We start from the raw sequence: 19403 nt of genomic DNA on the forward strand, positions 1-19403 counted from the left end.
TTCAAGGCCAGCCTGGTCTATAGAGCGAGATCCAGGACAGGCACCAAAACTACACAGCAAAACCCTGTCTTGAAAACAAACAAACAATAACAACAACAAAAAAACAAAAAACACTTGCCACAGAAGGCTTATGACCTGAGTTCAACTCCTGGAACCACATATGGAAAGGAAAGAACCAACTCCTATAAATTGTCCTTTGACAGATGCACACACACACAGAGTAATAATTCTTTTAAAGAGTTAAAATGTTAAGAGTAACATTCTAGTGCAGAGATAAATAAATTGTATATTCCCAGGCTCTTCTTTTTATCCTCTGATGAGCCATCTTCTTTACCTTCCCCTCAACTTACAATTTCATCTCAGGCTCTTTCTGTTTATTAAAAAAAACTCTAGACTTTCCTGGGACATCTGTTTTCTGCTCTACTGGTATGACTCTCACTATGTTCCTAGGAGCAATTCTCAATCAATGATCCATGTGTAAAAAGACAAACAGAAGTAAAGAATGAAAAAAATCAGGCTCACATCCTTATTTTCTTATTTGATTAGCAGTATCTCTTCTAAGAATATAAAGAACTATACTGTATAGATTCACCTGGTAATGGGAGAGTTATCTACTGGTTTAATTTTTATATCTGTCACTGTGATTGATCAGGCCTTCCCTAAGCACTACTCTGGCTTAAAAGACATTCTATGAGCATTAGAGGCAGCCTAAATATCAAACAATAGTAAAATAGCCAAAAGAACTATAGTGTATCCACTATCTAAATATACTATCTATATAAAAGGACTATAAAATAGCAGACAGTAAAGGACACTGAGAAATCATTTATAAAGTAATACACATAAAATTTAATTCTTGTTTAATATTTTTTTCCTTATTGTTTTTCAAGACAGGGTTTCTCTATGTACCTCTGGCTGTCCTGGAATTCACTTCCTAGACCAGGGTGGCCTTGAAATCACAGGGATCCGCCTGCCTCTGCCTCCCAAGTGGTTGGATTAAAGGTGTGTGCTACTACACACAGCCTTAATAATTTTTCAAAAATGAAGTTTACTACAGGTACTGTTATATGGAATAAGAGAATAAGAAAACAAGTTATTTTGTTATTTCAAGCAATTGTAAGTACACACTGTGGTGTGTATGTGTGTGTGTGTGTGTGTGTGTGTGTGTGTGTGTATGTGATATGCCATGATGTGCATATGAAAGTTAGAGTACAACCTGTGGGAGTCAGTTTCTGCTACCATGTGGGTTCTAGGGATTCAATTCATGTTGTCATGGTTAGCAGCCCTCTCCCTAGCCCCATAAGTACATGTCTGTGTTTCCAAATTTTTAGGGGTGTGTGTGTGTGTGTGTGTGTGTGTGTGTGTGTGTGTGTGTGTGCATATACTCATGTATAGAGGACAAAAGATACCCTTGGGTAACATTCTTCAGGTGATGTACACCTCTTTTTTTTTTTTTTTTAAGACTGGATCTTCTAATTGGCCTTGAACACTACCAAGAAGGCTATAGATCTTTTATCTCCACCTCCATGAGATTAAAACTGCATGCCACCATGCCAGGCTTTTCAATGTGGATTCCAAAGACTGAAATCAGGACCTCACATTTTCCAAGAACTTTACTGACAGAGTTATCTCCTCAACCCCCAAAATTTGTTTTTATAATTAAACATTTAAACTAAACAAGAACAAGACCACACGACATTTCAGAAAAATACTGATGCTAAATTCAGTAACATGACATTGCTGCCTGTTTCTTAGGCATAATGTTCCCCTCCAAGGCACTTGAGAAATACTTACATGGGGCAGGGTACACAAACTTCTCTGGATTCTGCCTGAGCAGAGCATTCTTAATATGGCTGCGACCTACCCCACTGGCTCCTGTGTGAGGATAAAGAAAGGCTTCCATCACTTTCACCCAGAGACATTAGTGGGGACAAGACAGGGAATGGGAGATGGATTTCTATATCTCAGTGCTCAAAGTGGGTAGTAGATGAAAACAGTTTGGTGTTGTATCTAGGCTACAACTGAATCCTTAGAACCGTCAAGAAGATTTGGGGCCACCAAATAGCTTCAATCCTTTGTATCCATTTGGGTGAGAAGTCTTTCTAAGGCCTAAAAGTTAAGATGTAGAACATAATTGCTATTTCTACAGAGGAACCAGCTACTGTGGAATTTTCTGTTTATTTTGTAAGCCAGTCAAACAGGTGGACAAATAGCAAACCTAATCTAAAAGAATTAGATGCTAAGTAGTAGAAAAACTTGTAATGTGAATTGGATCCATATAGATTACTTATAAGATCCAGAAACTTTATAACTACATATGAGGTATGAAGTATCCAAGAGACCACACTTCATTTCTTCCTCACTGCCTTTCCTGAAGAAGGGTGGACACATAACACAGGAATGGAAATAAGGACAGAATTGTGCTTTTGAATTAGCAAGCTGTGAAAAGATACCGATCAGCACCAGGGTCTTCCTTTTGAATGCTGGGAGCCGGACAACCTCCTCATAGGAAACAACATCCAACTGATCAAAAACTAGAGACAAAGAAAACCAAACCATATTAATTTCCAGAGGTGGGGTGGTAAAGCACTAGCTGGGGTTAAGGAGCTGACACCTGATCCAGCAAGGAGAGAAAGTTGGGCATGGTAGTGCAGGCCTGCAATCCTAGCACTGAGGCCTTTTCTTCAAAAAAAGAAAACAAAATACAGGGTGAGAGACGATGGGCATGAAATTGGGAGGGGGGGGTTCCGGGAGGGATGTTGGATATTTCTATGTGATAAGGAAGTCTGATACATAATAAAGCAAAGCAGAAAGTATCTCCTATGAGAGTTCTGAGGAAAGGACTGACATGAGATCCCATTTAGATTCTCAATGAACTATCTAGAATGTTGGATAAGAAACAAACTGCAGGGGCTAGAATTTAAGCAGAGACTCTGCCACACCAAACTCCAGTTCAACTCCATGCCTCACTGTCTATGTTATGGAAAAAAAAAAATCAAAGTCCAAACTTACCAAGGAATGCAGAAAATGCTTTGCTAATTGGATATGTTAGCACAATGGCTGCAGCAGCTAGAGGAGGTGCTAATAAATTGAAGAACAGGATGTGAGAGCAGACTCATTCTGTATTACAGATGCACATGCTCCTTTTAGTCCTTGGTTTGATTTTTCCAGCATCCTCCATCTGAACTCTTTATAGGCTCTGTAGGCCAGCCTTTAGAATTCTGATTTTGTATATATATTTTTTATAACTCTATGCTCTCCACTCTATCCTTCTGACCTGACCTTTTCAGTCTTTTGCAGTCTTAGTAATGTAATGGTTCTTTATTTGCAACACAGATTTCTAGAACATGGAACTTGGCTGTCTCATAGGCACTTAGAATGCTATAACTGTAATACAGAACCATAACTGTAGTTCTTCAAACATCCCTTATTTTAGGGAACAGAACCAAAAGTGACCCAACCACTTAAGATGGAAAAAGAGCTCTTAGGCAAACACTCTTCTGCACCTTCACAGATACCTAGGCCATGTTGAGTACAGGTACTATGATTTGTTCATGCACTTGTCACTGTCTCAAATGCTCCCAACAAGATGGAAACATTGAATAAATGGTAGATTAGTATTCATTTATTATCATTAACCCATTTGAACTCACTTATCATATGGGAAATATATATTCAGCCCTCCATATCCATGAGCCCTGCTTCCTCAGATTCAATCAACCACAAAATGAAATATTTAAAAAAATTTTGCATCTATATTGAACATGTGCAGACTTTTTCTTATCATCATTCCCTAAACAGTATAGCACGATTATTTATACAGAAATTGCACTGTATTAGAAAATCAAGATTTTCTTGAGTCAGGGTCTCACTATGTAGTTCTGCCTTGCCTAGAACTTGATAAGTAGGTCAGGTTAGACTTGAACTCAGAGGTATGCCTGTCTCTGCCTCCTGAGTGCTGAGATTAAAGATGTATGCCTACCACACCCAGCCTACCTATCAAGATGGTTTAAAATTGCACAGGAGGATATACATAAGTTCTATATAAATTCTACACCATTTTATTTGAGAGTGTTGAGCAAAAGTGGATGTTGATAGCCACGTGGTACTGGGACCAGTCCTCTGTAGATACTAAAGTTGGTGATAAGCAGAATAAAGGTAACTATGGAAAAAAGTCTGGAAGACTTTTTCAGTTGGTTACCTGAGGGTTGAGGTGATGAGTAGGAGTGGACAGACCACTAGCCTTCCAGAATAAGCACTGGCATTGTCTCTCTTACTGCAGTGAGTTTGTGAAGATGAAATGAGTAAGGGAAAACCAAAAGAAATGGAATACTTTCTATATACTATACATTCCACTGCATATTGCATCCTCACCTCTTTCCTTCTGGTTAAAGAGGTGGGGAAACACTAATGCTAATGGGACCTTGGAGGAAGGGGACACAGAAAACTTACTTGAACTATGCTTAGCCAGATACTTGTCTTTATACTTCTTCTTCTTCCCAAAGGGACTGCAGCTTGGAGCTTCACTTGGAGCAGACTGAGCCACACTTGCCACTCTCCTGTGAGGAACAGATGACCAAAGCTCAGTAGGTCCTTAGTGTAAAAGCCTGTGACAGACTAGGCTACCTCCTTTCTTTTCTATAGTAAATCTTGAGACTGACCTACTTCCTTGACTCTGTAAAATTCTTCAGGCAGAGATGCCCTTACCCACTTCCCTTTCTTCTCTGCAGTTTTATGTGGTCACCCAGGCACCTGGCAGTGGAAATGTTTCCAGGAGGAAAAAATAATTTCTTCACCTTAGTGCAGCCTGACTATTCTTCCACCTTTGAGTTGAGACCTGGAAAATTGGGCTGACACTCACTTCACCATAAGACCTATATTGTCCACAACAACTCTAATCTATAAATAAAGCACAGGTATGTACATATAACTACATACATGACTAAAACAATAACTTCAATAACAACAATACCACCTATTTCTGTGTAATCTATACTGATATTTCTATGCAACATCTTTTGTTTTGAGACAGAGTCTATGTAGCCCAGATGGCCTTGAATCTGTCTCAGCCTTCTGAGCACTCTGAATTACAGCCTTGAGATATGATACCTGGCCCTCACTTAAAAAATACTTGTTACAGTCTACTAAATTGACTTATGCCTCATTAATAAGTCATGAGCCACAGTTTCACCTTGTGCTCTCCTGAGTCTTTCTCAGCTATCTGCCTTTCCTGATCTTCCAATTCTCTTCACCAGGTGTTAGCTCTGAAAATGGCCCAGAAGATACAGCATGCTCATGGCTTTGACCAATATCTTCAAGGTCTGCACTGTATTTCCTCTGTTGCTCTAATGTTAAACATTTATTTGTGCTATTTATCATCATTGGAAATGGGATCAAACAGAACTCTGGCTTAAAACTAAAGGTCTGTATGTATGTTTGCAGGGCTGACCATTTGGTATTTCATAGAGAACTGAGCTGGACACACTCATGTATTTAGGAATGTGTGTGTGTGTGTGTGTGTGTGTGTGTGTGTGTGTGTGTGTGTATCAACAGTTAGTGAAAAAAGAGGTCATGAATTTCAAAGAGTATAAAAAGGGATATATGAGAGGTTTGGAAGGAAGAAAGGGAAGGGAGAAATGATGTAATTATATTATAATCTCAAAAAAAAAAAGAAATAATTAGTTCTGGTATAGGAACTAACACTCTTTGAGGCAGAAAGTCAACAGTGGATATGGATTTTTCTACCACTGTAAGGGTTATGTGGGGCAGCCTTGCACTAAGTGAGCAATCTGACTGGAGGACAAGAATCTGCATAAAGGACATATACTTAAAATGTAACTGTTTTCATAAAAACAGTACTGAGTGGTTGAAGGGGTGCAGGAAGCAGGATGAGGGCTCTATAACTGGTGAGAGAGCATTTGAAGAAACAGGCCCATAAAAGGCTCCTTTTCCTGCAACAAATGGCCTTAAAATGAATAGCATCAGCTCCTGTGGACCCTTCCTCATCCATTATATAAAGGAAACTAGGACATATGTTTAGGAGATATGGAAAATATACACAAAACAGCAGATTTCTGAAGCTAAGCAATTAGCTACAGCAGGGGCTTTCCACCAGCACAAACGTGGCTCACCATTCCTGCAGCTCAGGAGAAGGGATCAATCCTGCAGACTCCTTGGAGGAGCCTTCCACTCGTCCCTGCCACCAATTGCTGTCATCTTTGTTGATGATCTGGATAATGTCTCCAGTAACAAACTTCAGTCCTGCCTCCTTGCAAGGGATAAGATTGTCCTTTTTGGGATCATAGTCAAACTGTGCTCTCATGAACATCTGTAAAAGAAGGCAAAGAGGACCTCAGGAAAAAACACTGGCACTAGAGCATGTACATAAGAAGTCCTGCTGTAAGGAAATGGGAAATGAGCAAGCGTGAGGCAAGAATGGTAGGGGAACACCCAAACATGTGCAGCTGGAATGTTCAAGTGTTCCTAACTACTTACTGTTGTGTCTGTAGAAGAATCAAAACTGATCCTTTTAATAAGAAGGCATTCCCATGAAATGCCTTTCTGGGTCAACATGTTTCCAGCTATTGAATCTGAGTTGTCCATCTCAGAGTACAGAGCTGCTACCATCCATCTGAAATGGATCTGTTTCCTTGACAAAATACTCTCATGAATATGGTAAAGTTGATAAACATTTCTCTAGAGGACAGTCTAGCAATATAAATGTGCCCATCATCTTCAAATGTTGACATTCTTTGCCTTGATTACTATGCATTTATCTTACATGAAACAGAGCTGCCAGTAATGATTATGTGGATAAGCATGTGTATCACAGCATTATTTACAAGAGTGAAGTATTGGAAACAATTTAATTTCCTAAGACATTCTTATTTGTCCATGATAAATGGTTAAGTATCTGCTGAGTATATTACCAGTATACAATATATTTTGTAACACAAAAACCCAATTTGTAGAGGAATATCTAATGTCCTTGGCAATCCTGTTGACATTATATGAAATAAGAACATTATTAAACAAAATAATCCCAGAATGGTCAAAATTTTAAAAAGAAATGTTTATTCTAGAAAAAAATGACTAGAAGAAATTATTCTAGAATTTAATACTGATTTTCTTGGTTAGTTTTTATCATCAACTTGACACAACCTAGAGTCATCTGGGAAAGGGAACCTCAAGTGAAGAATAGCTTCAGAGTGACCTGTGGCCATGTCTGTTATAAATTGTCTTGACTGATGACGATATGGGAGGACCCAGCCTACTATGGACAGCATCATCCTTAGGCAAGAAAGCTTGGGTTGTTTAAGAAAGCTAGCAGAGAACAAACAAGAGAGCAAGGCAGTAAATGGCATTCCTCCATGTTCCAGCCTCAGATTCCTGCTTTGATTTCTTACCCTAGCTTCCCTCAATGATACATTGTGATCTGGAAGTGTAAGCTGAAATAAACCCTTTCCTCCCAATTTGCTTTAAGTCAGAATGTTCTATTACAGGAACAGAAAGCAAACTTGGACACTGGTTATCTGTGGTAATAACATTAGGGACCACAAATATAGCTCAAACAAATAAGGAAAGAAATAATAAGGAGCAGCAAGAATTAAAATAGAAAACACCATTTAGAAAACCAAAAAGGGCCAACTGGTTCTTTGAAAAGATTAATGAAATTAAGAAAACAAAGGTTACAAATTACTAGTAAAAAAGCCAGGTGTAGTGGCCCACTCCTTTAATTCCAGCAGGTGGTCTCTGTGAGGTCAAGGCCAGCTTGGTCTACATAGTGAGTTCCAGAACAACCAGAACTACATAGTAAGACCCTGTTTCCAAAAACAAAATAAAAAAACAATTTACTAGTAAAGATCCTAAAGATATTCAAAAGGTTTTAATAGGATATTGTGATAATTAGGCATGACTGCCCACATCTGTAACCTCAACAGACAGGGGCACATAGGTGAATCTCAGAAACTTGCTGGTCATTTAGCCTAACTGAAATGGTGAGCTTCAGGTTTAGTAAGAGACCCTGTCTAAAGGGAATATGACATCGAGTGGCAATGTAAGATACCCAGTGTCCTTCTCTGTCTTTGAGAGTACACACAACTTTACACACATGTGCATATGTATACACACACTCAAAAAGTCATCTTATGAACAATTTCACACCAATACATTTGACAAGACCTGATGGTTTTTCTCTGGTCAAATTTTGAAACAGTTGGAGAAATAGGTTATTCTCACCCAAATACAAATAGCAGAGAATTCTAGAGCCTCCCAACTCATAACCATAATACCCAAATCTAACAAGAGCCTTCCATTCTCTCTGAGGATCAGGGATATAAAAATCCAGAATGAAATAATAAATCAAACACATCAATTTATCATAAGGATATGAAGTCACAATCAAACAGGATCTAGTTCAGCAACACAAAGTTTGGGACATTAACATAAAAGAATGGAGAACAATCACATGATCTTGTCACTAGGTACACAGATAAAATTCAACACTCAACCAATACTAAAATCTTAACAAATGTGGAACAGAAGGGAGCTCCTTGAATCTAATGAATACCTTCAAAAGCCTTACAGCTTGGGGCTGGAGGGATGGTTCAGATGGCAGGTACTGCTCTTCCAGTGGACCTGAGTGTGACTTTCAGCACCCATATTAGGTGGCTCACAACCAGCTCCAGGGAAATCTTGATATCTCTGGCCTCTATGAGCACTTGCACTCATGTGCACATACAATCAGACACATAATTAAAATAATAAAAATAAACTAAAAAAACCTACAGCCAACTGTAGGTGGAAGTTTCTCTCCCGCCTGCCTGTTCCCAAATACCCAGAAACCACTTCCCAAATAATTGACTTGGAGGCTTAATATTACTTATAAGTGCTTGGCCGATAGCTCAGGCTTATTACTAACTAGCTCTTACACTTAAATTAACCCATCATGAAGAGCAACAGGGCCGGCCCTGCATCTCTATTCTAACACCCTCAACTTCCAGCATTGCTTGTCTACATGTCTCAGCCACATCTATCCTGTGAACAAACCCTGGCTTAGCCAGTCTACTCTGCAATGTCTTCTCTGGAGTTACCTCACAGTGACTTGAATGGCTTCTCATTTTCAACTCTCCATGACCTTCCACATAAAGCTACTGTGATCATGAAGGAATACCTCAGCACAAGAACCTGCTGTGCAAGAGCCAAGGAAGCTTGAGGCCTGCTGTGACAGAGCATCCCTGGCCTCCTCTCACTGCCGCCATTGTACTGTTTGCAGTGGTCCTACCTTGGCCTGTGGCCATGTGGCACAGTTGTCTCCTAGAAATGCCAAACAGAAAGCAGGGACAACTCTTGAAGCTTCCAGTTTGCAGATTTTGCCTTTATTTATCTGGGTTTCCATCATTAAGAGTGTAGTTGGCACCATCAAGTTAGACCTCTTTCTCCCTTCCTCTTCTAGTGCAAGCTGTCTGTTTACTCTCGCTTTCTCTGGAACTCCCTGTGTCCTGTCCTCTGCCTTCAAGGGGTATTTTTCCCCCTTTCCCAGTGGGAGAATGTGATAAAGAAGAGCTCTACTACAGCACACAAGCAGATGTATGGATTTTAAGAAAAGAACAAGCAGTAATTAAATTGGACAGTCATCTGCTTGCTCGCATCAGTTGCTTTCTGTCTCTGTGTTTGCCTTCTTTGTAATGATGTCACTTGCCAGTCTTGAGGTTGGAGAGTGCACACGCAGTGCTACGGCATTTACTAACAAGTATCCTGTGGGTAACCCTGTGAGGTGGGTGTTATTAATTCTCTCTGTTTTACAGATAGATAAACAGAAGCAGTGCGGCAAATAGCTGTTCGGGACTTCAGCCCAACCTGGCTCCTGTTGCTCCCGTTCAGATTCTGCCTTTATGTGCAAAACAATGTTAAAATGTCACAGAAAGGAGACTGCTGTTTAAAACTGTTCAGTGTTGTTGACTTAATATATGACAATCACATGTCAATTGTAAATATTTATCTAACCTTCAGTTGTAGTCCCTGTTTAGTGACTTAGGAAATACAAGTGAAGGCAAAGGGCTTTGACGCTGCAGAAGTCACAGGTAGATCAATTTAGAACTGAGTAATGTTTTCATGTTCTCTGAATGTTAATTACCAAAATACCCATTTATGTTTAGATTTTTATGAAACTGGAGTGTATGGATTTACATCTAAGCCCTGACATTAACCAGCTGATGACAAGAGATAAGTCTGTTCTCTGTAATCCATATCAGCCCTGATAAGTAATTCTTACAGATCTCCCTCAGTGTGTGGAGGATGCCTGTCTAAGGGCGAAGGGTTGCCTGAGGCAGAGCTCCAACTCCATTTTGTGTGTCCACATGGTCCTCTCTGTCTTTCCATTTTCCTTTTTAATTTTCTCCCTTACCTCTTTCCCCTCAAGCATGTGATTATCTCTTTATTTTTAAATATTACCGCTTCCTAACATCTGTCTCTAGGGCAGCATAATCTTACTGATGAAACATTCCATGTCTTCCTTGATGTCAATGTGTCTTTGTGTTAACAGCTCAGCAGATGGAGAAACAGAAGGAGTAGCCTCAGCTTACCTGAGTGATTTCTCTCCAGCTCAGCACCAGCCACATCGAGTCTCTAGTAACCTGATGTTAATCATCGGAGCAATTGAGAAATAAGAAAAGCTTCCAGACATTTGCAGTGTCACTGACTAAAACCACTGGCACTTTTCTTTGTTACCCGGAGACAACAGAAACCCAGCAATGCAGCAGCCTACCTAGTTTGGGTTATGCCTGTTTAGATAATAAGAGTAAACAGTATTTAATATTGTTTAGGGCATGAATTAACAAGTTCTGGGTGATCCCACGAGAGCACTGCTGACTGAGCAGAAGCAGCGGTTTCTCCTAACTCTAGGATGGGTGCCTCATGCTGCTTTTATAACAGCATCGTTCTTTTCAGACAGAGCAAATTATGATTTTTTTCTGAATAGACTACTTACTTTTTACTTAAGCCTGATCCTAGAGAGACCAAATCAAGGAAGTAGAATAGTTCATGGTATGAGTACAGATGTGCTGGCTGTAGAGAATGACTCACACCCCTTCTTAAATGTGTGGCTTTACTGAAACTACTGAGTGGACCTGAGTCTGTCGCAAATTGTTCAAATGTATTACTCACCAGGATGTTAAAGTTTTATTTAGTTGTGGCATCAACTTGTGAATGAAGCCTGTGAGTTACATGGTTAAAAATTTGGTTTTCCCTTTGAGATAAGAGCAATAAGTAAGAGATGATGGAATATGGGGTGAGTGACATACATGGAGTAGTGCTGAAAATGGAATCAAAGCTGATAAGCTTTGAAGGATCAAGAAATAAATTTTTCTAATAAAAAAAAGAAAGTTCATAGCAGAAACAAAGCTGGAACCCAAAAGTCCATCAACATCAAAATGGATGAGTAACTGCCCCACATTTTTAGAATGAATCAGAGAAACTGAATCATCTACTGCTACAAGTAACCTGGATGACTCATTTAAATATAATACTGAATAAATGCAGTGGCATTCAAAATAATTTCTACTATATAGTTCAATTTATATAAATTTCAAAATGAGGCAAAATTCTTCTCTTATGTTACAAGTCAGGGTTGTGGTGAGCCTTAAAGAAATGCGGTGAGGAGTCATAGCTGCTGGACATATTCTGTCTTTTGAATTGGGTGCTATTTAGAAGGATGTGCTCAGTTTATGAATACATAACCAGTTTTATACTTGTGATCTATTCACTTTGTTATATGTATGTACACAAACAGCAAAACTTCAATTTAAAAGTTTAAGACTACACTACCATACTACAGGTAACTTATGATAGAAATTTCAGGTTTGATATTTTAATATTTATTTTATTTCTGTTTTTACTTACGTGTATGCATGTACAGTTGCCTGTGGAGGCCAGAAGATCAGATCCCCTAGAGCTAGAGTTATAGACTACTGTGAGGTACCTGATGTGGGTACTATGAACCAAACTCAGGTCCTCTGCCATTTCTCCAGTTTGGTATTTAAAAAACTTTTGCACATTCATTTTCCAAGGTCCTGTTCCATCTATTCCTTAGCTACTAATAACCTGTTTCTATCACCTCCATCATTGTCTTCTTCCTCAAAGAAAAAGGAATAAAGCGATGAGGAGACTGATCAGTTAAGTTGATAAAGTGCTTGCCTCCCAAGGATGAGGGAATTGAGTTTGATCCTCAGAACTCACATTAAAAAGTTGAGCCTAGTGGCATACGCTTATAAACTCAGAGCTGGGAAGGCAGAGACAGAAGGAGGTTCACTAGCCAATCAACCTAACCTAATTGATGAGATTCAGACTAGCGTGGGGGTGGGGTGGAACTTTGTCCCCTCCAAAATGGAGACTGGTGAGATACCTGAGTTGATAAAGTGCCTACCACACAACTATGAGGACCTGAGTTCAGATCCTCAGAATTCACTCAAAAAGCTAGGCACAATGATGTGCTTCCTGTAATCCTAGTATTAGGGTAAAAGGATTTGGGAAGAAGAGACAGGTGAATCCCTAAAGCTCATTGGCCAACCATTCTAGCCAAATCAGTGAATTTCAGTTTCTCTGAGAGACACTGCCTCAAAAAAAAAAAAAGGTGAAGTGAGGTAAATAAAAGACATTTAATATCAACCTCTGGTGTCCACACTCATACACACACATGTGCACATGTGCATACACACTCATAAGCACACCCCCTACATACACACAAAGATGAATGACACCTGAGGAATAACATCCAAGGTTGTCCTCTGCCCTCCACACATGTGCACTTGAATAGACATGAACAAGCACAAGAGAGAAAAGAAAAGAAAAGAAAAGAAAAGAAAAGAAAAGAAAAGAAAAGGATATGAGCTCTTTTATTTTAGTTGAGAGAGTGGATAACAGGATCCTACGCCAAGCAGCTAAGCACCTGTGAGAGACTCAGAACTTAAAGTTATAGGATTGTGTCACTTTCAGTAAAATCTCAAAGAACACAAAACAACACAACAGAGAAAATGGCATTACATACCTGTAGCGCAGGAAGACGACTCTGCTGATTAGGAATTACTTTTAATGAGATCATTCCTTTGGTTTCCTTCTATTAAAAAAAGAAAAGAAAAATGAGAGTGTAAAGAAAACTAAAAGAACTAACTTGGGTGACATGGGGTTTTATAGAATCAGAGCTTTTCACTATAGAATCATCTTCATAGTTTGAGATTTTGTCAGATACTACCTCCTGAACCATGAGAGTGTCATATGCTCCCTCTGCCAGCATAACTGAAGACAAAAATAATAAAGCAGCCGGGCGGTGGTGACGCACGCCTTTAATCCCAGCACTCGGGAGGCAGAGCCAGGTGGATCTCTGTGAGTTCGAGGCCAGCCTGGGCTACCAAGTGAGTTCCAGGAAAAGGCGCAAAGCTACACAGAGAAACCCTGTCTCGAAAAACCAAAAAATAAATAAATAAATAAATAAAAATAATAATAAAGCAAAAGCTCATAACTTTCTCTTTTGCTTTTGGTTCCCAAAAGGCCCCCAGAAGTTCCTAAAATGAGCACAAATATACTTTTTTCCACCCCAATGAGAACATTGCAAATATTATAGTTATGTATAAATATGATGCACACATATGTATTTTTGTGTTTCTTTTAGTTTTTGTTTTTCTGTATAGCTGAGGCTTGCCTTAAACTATGATCTGTAGTAGTATTTTCTAATCAGGACTGCAGCCTGCAAATAATGACACAGAGACTTATTAATTATGAAAGCTTGGCCTTAGCTTAGGCTTTTTCCCAACTAGCTCTTATACCTTAATTAACCTGCTCTTATTAATCTATGTTCTGCCACATGGCTTGGTTACCTTGCCTTTGTACCATATGTCCAACCTTTTCAATGTCTTGCTGGCAGCTCTCAAGTGCCTAGATTCATCCCAAGTTCCTCTCTTTTACCAGAAGTCCTGCCTATTCTCTCCTGCCTAGCTATGGGCCATTTAGCTCTTTATTAAACCAATTACAGTGACACATCTTCATACAATGTAAATATTTCATAATGATCCTTCTGTGTAGTCAGATTTTTCTTTGGGCAACCAGCTCACAAATAACATGGAGACTTATTATTAATTATGAAAGCTTGGCCTTAGCTTAGGCTTATCTCAATAGTTCTTATAACTTAAATTAACTCATTTATTTTAATCTACATTCTGTCATGTGGCTCATTACCTCATCTCTCCATACTGCCCATGCTGCTTACTCTGTGTCTGGCTGGCAACTCTGCCTTCTTTTTCCCAGAATTTCCTCTCTGCCCAGAAGTCCCATCTATACATCCCGCCTAGCTATTGGCCGTTCAGCTTTTTATTATGCCAATCACAGCAACACATTTTCACACAGTGTACAAATATCCCACAACATTTCTGCCTCTGGCTCCCAAGTGCTACCACAACTAGAAGTATATACAAGTTTAACTTGTTATATTTTTTTTTAAAAAAAAATATTCATTTTGGTTTTGTTTGCTTGTTTTGAGCCAGGTATCACTCTGGAATATAGCCTGGAACTTACTACATGGCTCAGGCTAGCCTGGAACTCAAGTGATAATCTGCCTTGGCCTCCTAAGAGCTGTTATTACAGGTATGAGCTATTGCACCCAGCTCAATGATTTATTTTGTAATTTTGTCACCATAACTACAGGTGATCATCCTCTCTTTTTTTCTTGCAATTTGAATAATAAAATACATATAATTATCACATACAAATGTTTTCAAATTATGTATATATTGTATAATGGCTAAACAGTTAATATATGTATTACCTTACTACTTATTTTTGTTGTGAGAATACTCGAGATCTACTCTCAGCATTTTTTTAATAATATAATTCATAGTTATTATAATAACCATGTGGTACCACAGAGTTTTAAAATCCTTTTAACCTTTATTTATTTAAAGACTTATTTATTTATTATATATACAGTGTTCTGCCTGCACATATGCCTGCAGGCCAGAAAAGGGCACCAGATCTCATTATAGATGGTTGTGAGCTACCATGTGGTTGCTGGGAATTGAACTCAACACCTCTGGAAGAGCAGCTATTGCTCTTAACCTCTAAGCCATCTCTCCAGCCCATCCACAGAGTTTTTTTTTATGTATTCTTCTTATTTATGTGGAATTTTATAGCCTTTGACCAACATTCCTCCATGATCTCCACCCAATCCCAGCCTCTGATCAGCACCGTTTGCCTTTCTGGATTCCACATATATATCAGTTTATATGATGTCTATCTTTCTGTGTCTGGCTTATTTATATAATGTCCTCTTCCTAGTGCACCCATGTTATAACAAATAATGGGATTTTCTTCTTGTATAAGACAGGACAGTATTCCATAGTGTGTATATATCATATATTTCTAATGCATTAGACCACTGACTCCATAGCCTGCCTAGGATGAATTGTGCAGTAGTAATTAAGCATATTTTCAAAAATTTATTGGTCAGTAGCTTTTTGTTTATTTTGCCTGGTTTCCTATTTGCTTATGTTTTCTAATAAAAATTAGGTTTCTCTAGAATGAGTAGCTCTTTTCTAGTGTACTGTCTTCTCAGCATATGCTCATTTACAATAAGCCCACTTAAAGGGCCAATTTTCTGACATCACTCCTGGTACTAACTATGATATTACTGAGGAATCCAATAATAATTAGGTAGCACATTCAAAAAGGGAGTTTGAAGAGTTTCATGAAGGATGTATTCACACAGGCGTGCATATACTCAGGAAGAACTCTCTCCTTTGCTGGATCTTTTAAGGATGCCCACACCTGTGTGAAACTGGTACCTACAGGAGCGGGTTTGGCAAGTAAGAATAGGGACATAAATACCTTTTCTAACTGCTTGCTGAAGCCCAACTGATGTAGACATTACAGTCAGCCTGCTGAGGCACAAGACAGAGTCAAGAAAGATGGCAAAGAATCAAGAAGGGCAAACAGGAGAGGCAGCACAAACACCAAGTACAATGCTGCAGATAACAGATTCTGAAAATACAGATTGAATGAAGCTAATTCACCTGTTCAAAACCATAGAGCAAGAATAAAGTAAAGATTCAGAAATAACAATACACACTACAATCTCCAGATGCCCAGCGCAATATTCTGGTCATTTTGTGAGATTGATGCTCTCAGTTATTGGCCCTGCTTTGCAGTTTTACTAAATTAACGCAGAGAAGTATCATTTCTTGGACAGAATATCAGAAGTGATAACAGCCCTCTCAATAAGGTAACCATGCTTTTGCAGAGAAATGAGATAAAATGAGACCAGTGCCCATTAACCCTTCACGAACACAGAAGACAATCTTTATCTAGTACAGAAAATACCCACCATTGCCTTCTGCAGCTGGTCTACTGAGTGATTAGTCACATTTGTGCCATTGATTTCTAGGATTTCATCCCCCACGTGAAGGGAGCCTGCCATTAAACAAACAAAAAAAACTCAATGCACAAAAGAATAAGAGCTGTCAATTCAAACAAGAGCTGTCAGTATACCACACAAAAAGAATACCACACAAAAGAAACCACAATCTAGGGCATTTTATAAAATAAATAAAACTCATTCATTAGAAATATTTAATTAAGAGATAAAAAACAAATATGGTTCTGAATTCATCTAGGACAGTTCAATACTGCCACATCCTTCTTGACATTAGTCATCCAAGAGCTTTGTAAAAGCATCTCATCCTTGTATTCCTGGAATTAGAACAGTTGCCAACCAACCACAGGAGACTATTATCCAGTGAGTTCAATGTTTCTTAGTTATTGTTAAACTAAACCTCCAATGTGTTCTTAAATGGTTAGTCAATGTTAAAATTCTATGTGAAGGCTGGTTACCAAATTCATGTCATGTTACCTTGGATTAAAAAAAAACAGTAAAAAATAAAAGGGTAAGGAATTAATGAGGTAGGAGACTCATTGGAATAGCCATACTCCAACATTAGGAATAGTTTCTAGTACCATACAGGCTATCACCAGCTGCTGAAAATATGCCATATTTTAACTTATTATTCTGTTCTCTCATTGCTCCCTAAAATATGCATCTGAAAATTGCTGGCACTCTAACATTAAGGAAATACAATAGTTAATTATAATTACTTAAATTTGGTTTTCTCATTTAAGCTGTTACTCCAGGAGGGTACAGATACAGATTTGTTTACTGTTACATATCAGTCATATGTAATGCGTGCATACAGACATCACTAACTAAATGGGAAACATATCCTTATAAAACAATATATAAGAAGGTGCAGAGGGCTAGGTGGTGGTGGCACATGCCTTTACCTTTAGCACTCAGGAAGCAGAAGCAGGCAGATCAATGCCAGCCTGGTTTACAGAGCGAGTTCCAGGATGGCCAGGGCTACACAGAGAAATCCTATCTTGAAAAGAAATGAAGGTGCAGAGGGAGAGATGGTGGTACTGAGTAATTCATACTCAGATCTTACCATGCAAATTTTCTAAATAAAGAGTCAGTATGGGTTTTTTTGTTTTTTGTTTTTTTTTTAGACAGATTTTATTTTCTGTGTAGCCCTGGCTGTCCTAGAACTCAGTTTGTAGATCAAGCTGGTCTCAAACTCAGAGATCTGCCTGCTTCTGCCTCTTGAGTGCTGGGATTAAAGGTGTGAGCCACCACACCTGCCTTAAAGAGTCAGTTATTAAGTCACAGAATCTCTTGGCACTCTCAGAAAAATGCTATCAGTTTTGAGGACTATAAGCTTCACGTCCCACACCACTGAACAGAAAGTAAATAATTAATCCCAGGATAAAACTAGACTTAGGACCCCTCCTCCCTTCCAGAGTACCTTGTCTATGAATCATGCCACCATGGAGAATTCTGGCCACAGTACATGACTGTTTTTCATTCAGCTTCAAAGTAATTCCCTGGAATAAAGGCAATGGAACAGTAAGCTTTATTTTAGTCCTTTCTGAGGATATCTTCAAAGCATTTTAATCAAAAATTGCAGGGAAAACCATTTCCATTTATATCAGGGGCAGTTCTCAAGCAGAAAGAGCAGGAAGCTTGCTCTGAAAGAAGCTTGAGATGGTGCTGTGGAATGGTCTGTATGTCAAATGTGTTGTTGATTGGTCAATAAATAAATCACTGATTGGTCAGTGGCCAGGCAGGAAGTATAGGCGGGACTAACAGAGAGGAGAATTGAGAGAACAGGAAGCTGGGTGAAGGAGACCGGTTGGAGCTGCCGCCAAGACAAGGAAGATGTAAGGTACCAGTAAGCCATGAGCCATGTGGCAAAGTAAAGATTAATAGAAATGGGCTAAATATAAGAGTAAGAGCTAGACAATGACAGGCATGAGCTAATGGCCAAGCAGTTTAAATAATATAAGAGTTTGTATGTTTATTTTATAAGTGGGCTCTGGGACTGGCGGGACTTGATGGCGGGAGCTGGAGAAAAATTCTCCAGCTACAAGATGGGGACAAAGAAACACAGCAGTGAACCTGGCAGAGTGTACAATTCCATGAGTGGCCTTTGGCAGTTTTATGGCCCAATGACTTCATTAGTAGAGTGTAAATGATGAATGATGATAGGACAAGAGATTACCATGGGCTCCTCTGTGATCTTCTCAAACTGTATGAGACGTACTTTCCTTGCCTCTTGCCCTTTTGCATGGGCAGGGCTACCTGGAACAGTAGACCCATTGGTGTACATGTCCTCAGTGGCAACATTCAACTGGTTCAATGCAGACTGTCAAATGAAAACAAATTAGTGGATAAAATAAACAGCAAAGGCCCATGGTCAGTCAATTATCTGTAATTAGAATCTAAAAGGCTTTGAAAACCCAGTTCTTTCATAAGGTTGACATCTACTCTCATTTGAATCCATGTGAAACTGTTTTGTAAACTTTACTTATTCAACTTAACACACACATTTCATTAGGCCATTGCAGATAAAGGAATGATTTTTATTAAAAATATTCTGAGGGACTAGAAAGCTCAGTGGTTAAGAGCACCAACTGCTTTTTGTGAGAACTTGGGTTCAATTATCAACACCCTCATGGCAGCTTACAACTGTCTGTTGAGATACAAAATGGTACAGAAACTGCAAAAGGCAAACATAAACACCCACTTATTCTGTGGTTCAGCAATCCTATTCTTAGGGGTTCATTCAAGATGAAAAAATAATCTGTCCACATAGAAACTTGCATGCAGATATACATAGCAGGTTTGTGTTCCCAATAGAAACAATAAAGGTTCTGACATACAGGAAAATACACAAGACAGTTGTCGATGCATACAAGAGCTCAAACTACAAAATAAAAAAGATGAACTCAGAAACCTGTTGAATAAAGAAGTCCTATTAAAAAGAATATATACAATATGATAAAATTTATGTGAGATTTTAGAACAAACA

General features: G+C 38.8%; 1 protein-coding gene across 1 annotated transcript in view; it reads right to left on the reverse strand.

The window, feature by feature from the left end:
- The window catches only part of Mpp1 (MAGUK p55 scaffold protein 1), a 31415-nt gene that overhangs the window by 3151 nt on the left and 8861 nt on the right, over window positions 1-19403 (reverse strand). Inside the window, exons 2-9 of the mRNA XM_059251043.1 lie at window positions 18594-18737; window positions 17838-17916; window positions 16367-16452; window positions 13043-13111; window positions 6132-6328; window positions 4453-4559; window positions 2454-2534; window positions 1795-1875 (exon numbers count right to left, since the gene is read on the reverse strand). Of these exons, the coding sequence (XP_059107026.1) occupies window positions 1795-1875; window positions 2454-2534; window positions 4453-4559; window positions 6132-6328; window positions 13043-13111; window positions 16367-16452; window positions 17838-17916; window positions 18594-18737 (844 nt within the window). The remainder of the gene's footprint in view (window positions 1-1794; window positions 1876-2453; window positions 2535-4452; window positions 4560-6131; window positions 6329-13042; window positions 13112-16366; window positions 16453-17837; window positions 17917-18593; window positions 18738-19403) is intronic.

The sequence above is a fragment of the Peromyscus eremicus genome, chromosome X, assembly GCF_949786415.1.
Source record: "Peromyscus eremicus chromosome X, PerEre_H2_v1, whole genome shotgun sequence".
Lineage (NCBI taxonomy): Eukaryota > Metazoa > Chordata > Mammalia > Rodentia > Cricetidae > Peromyscus > Peromyscus eremicus.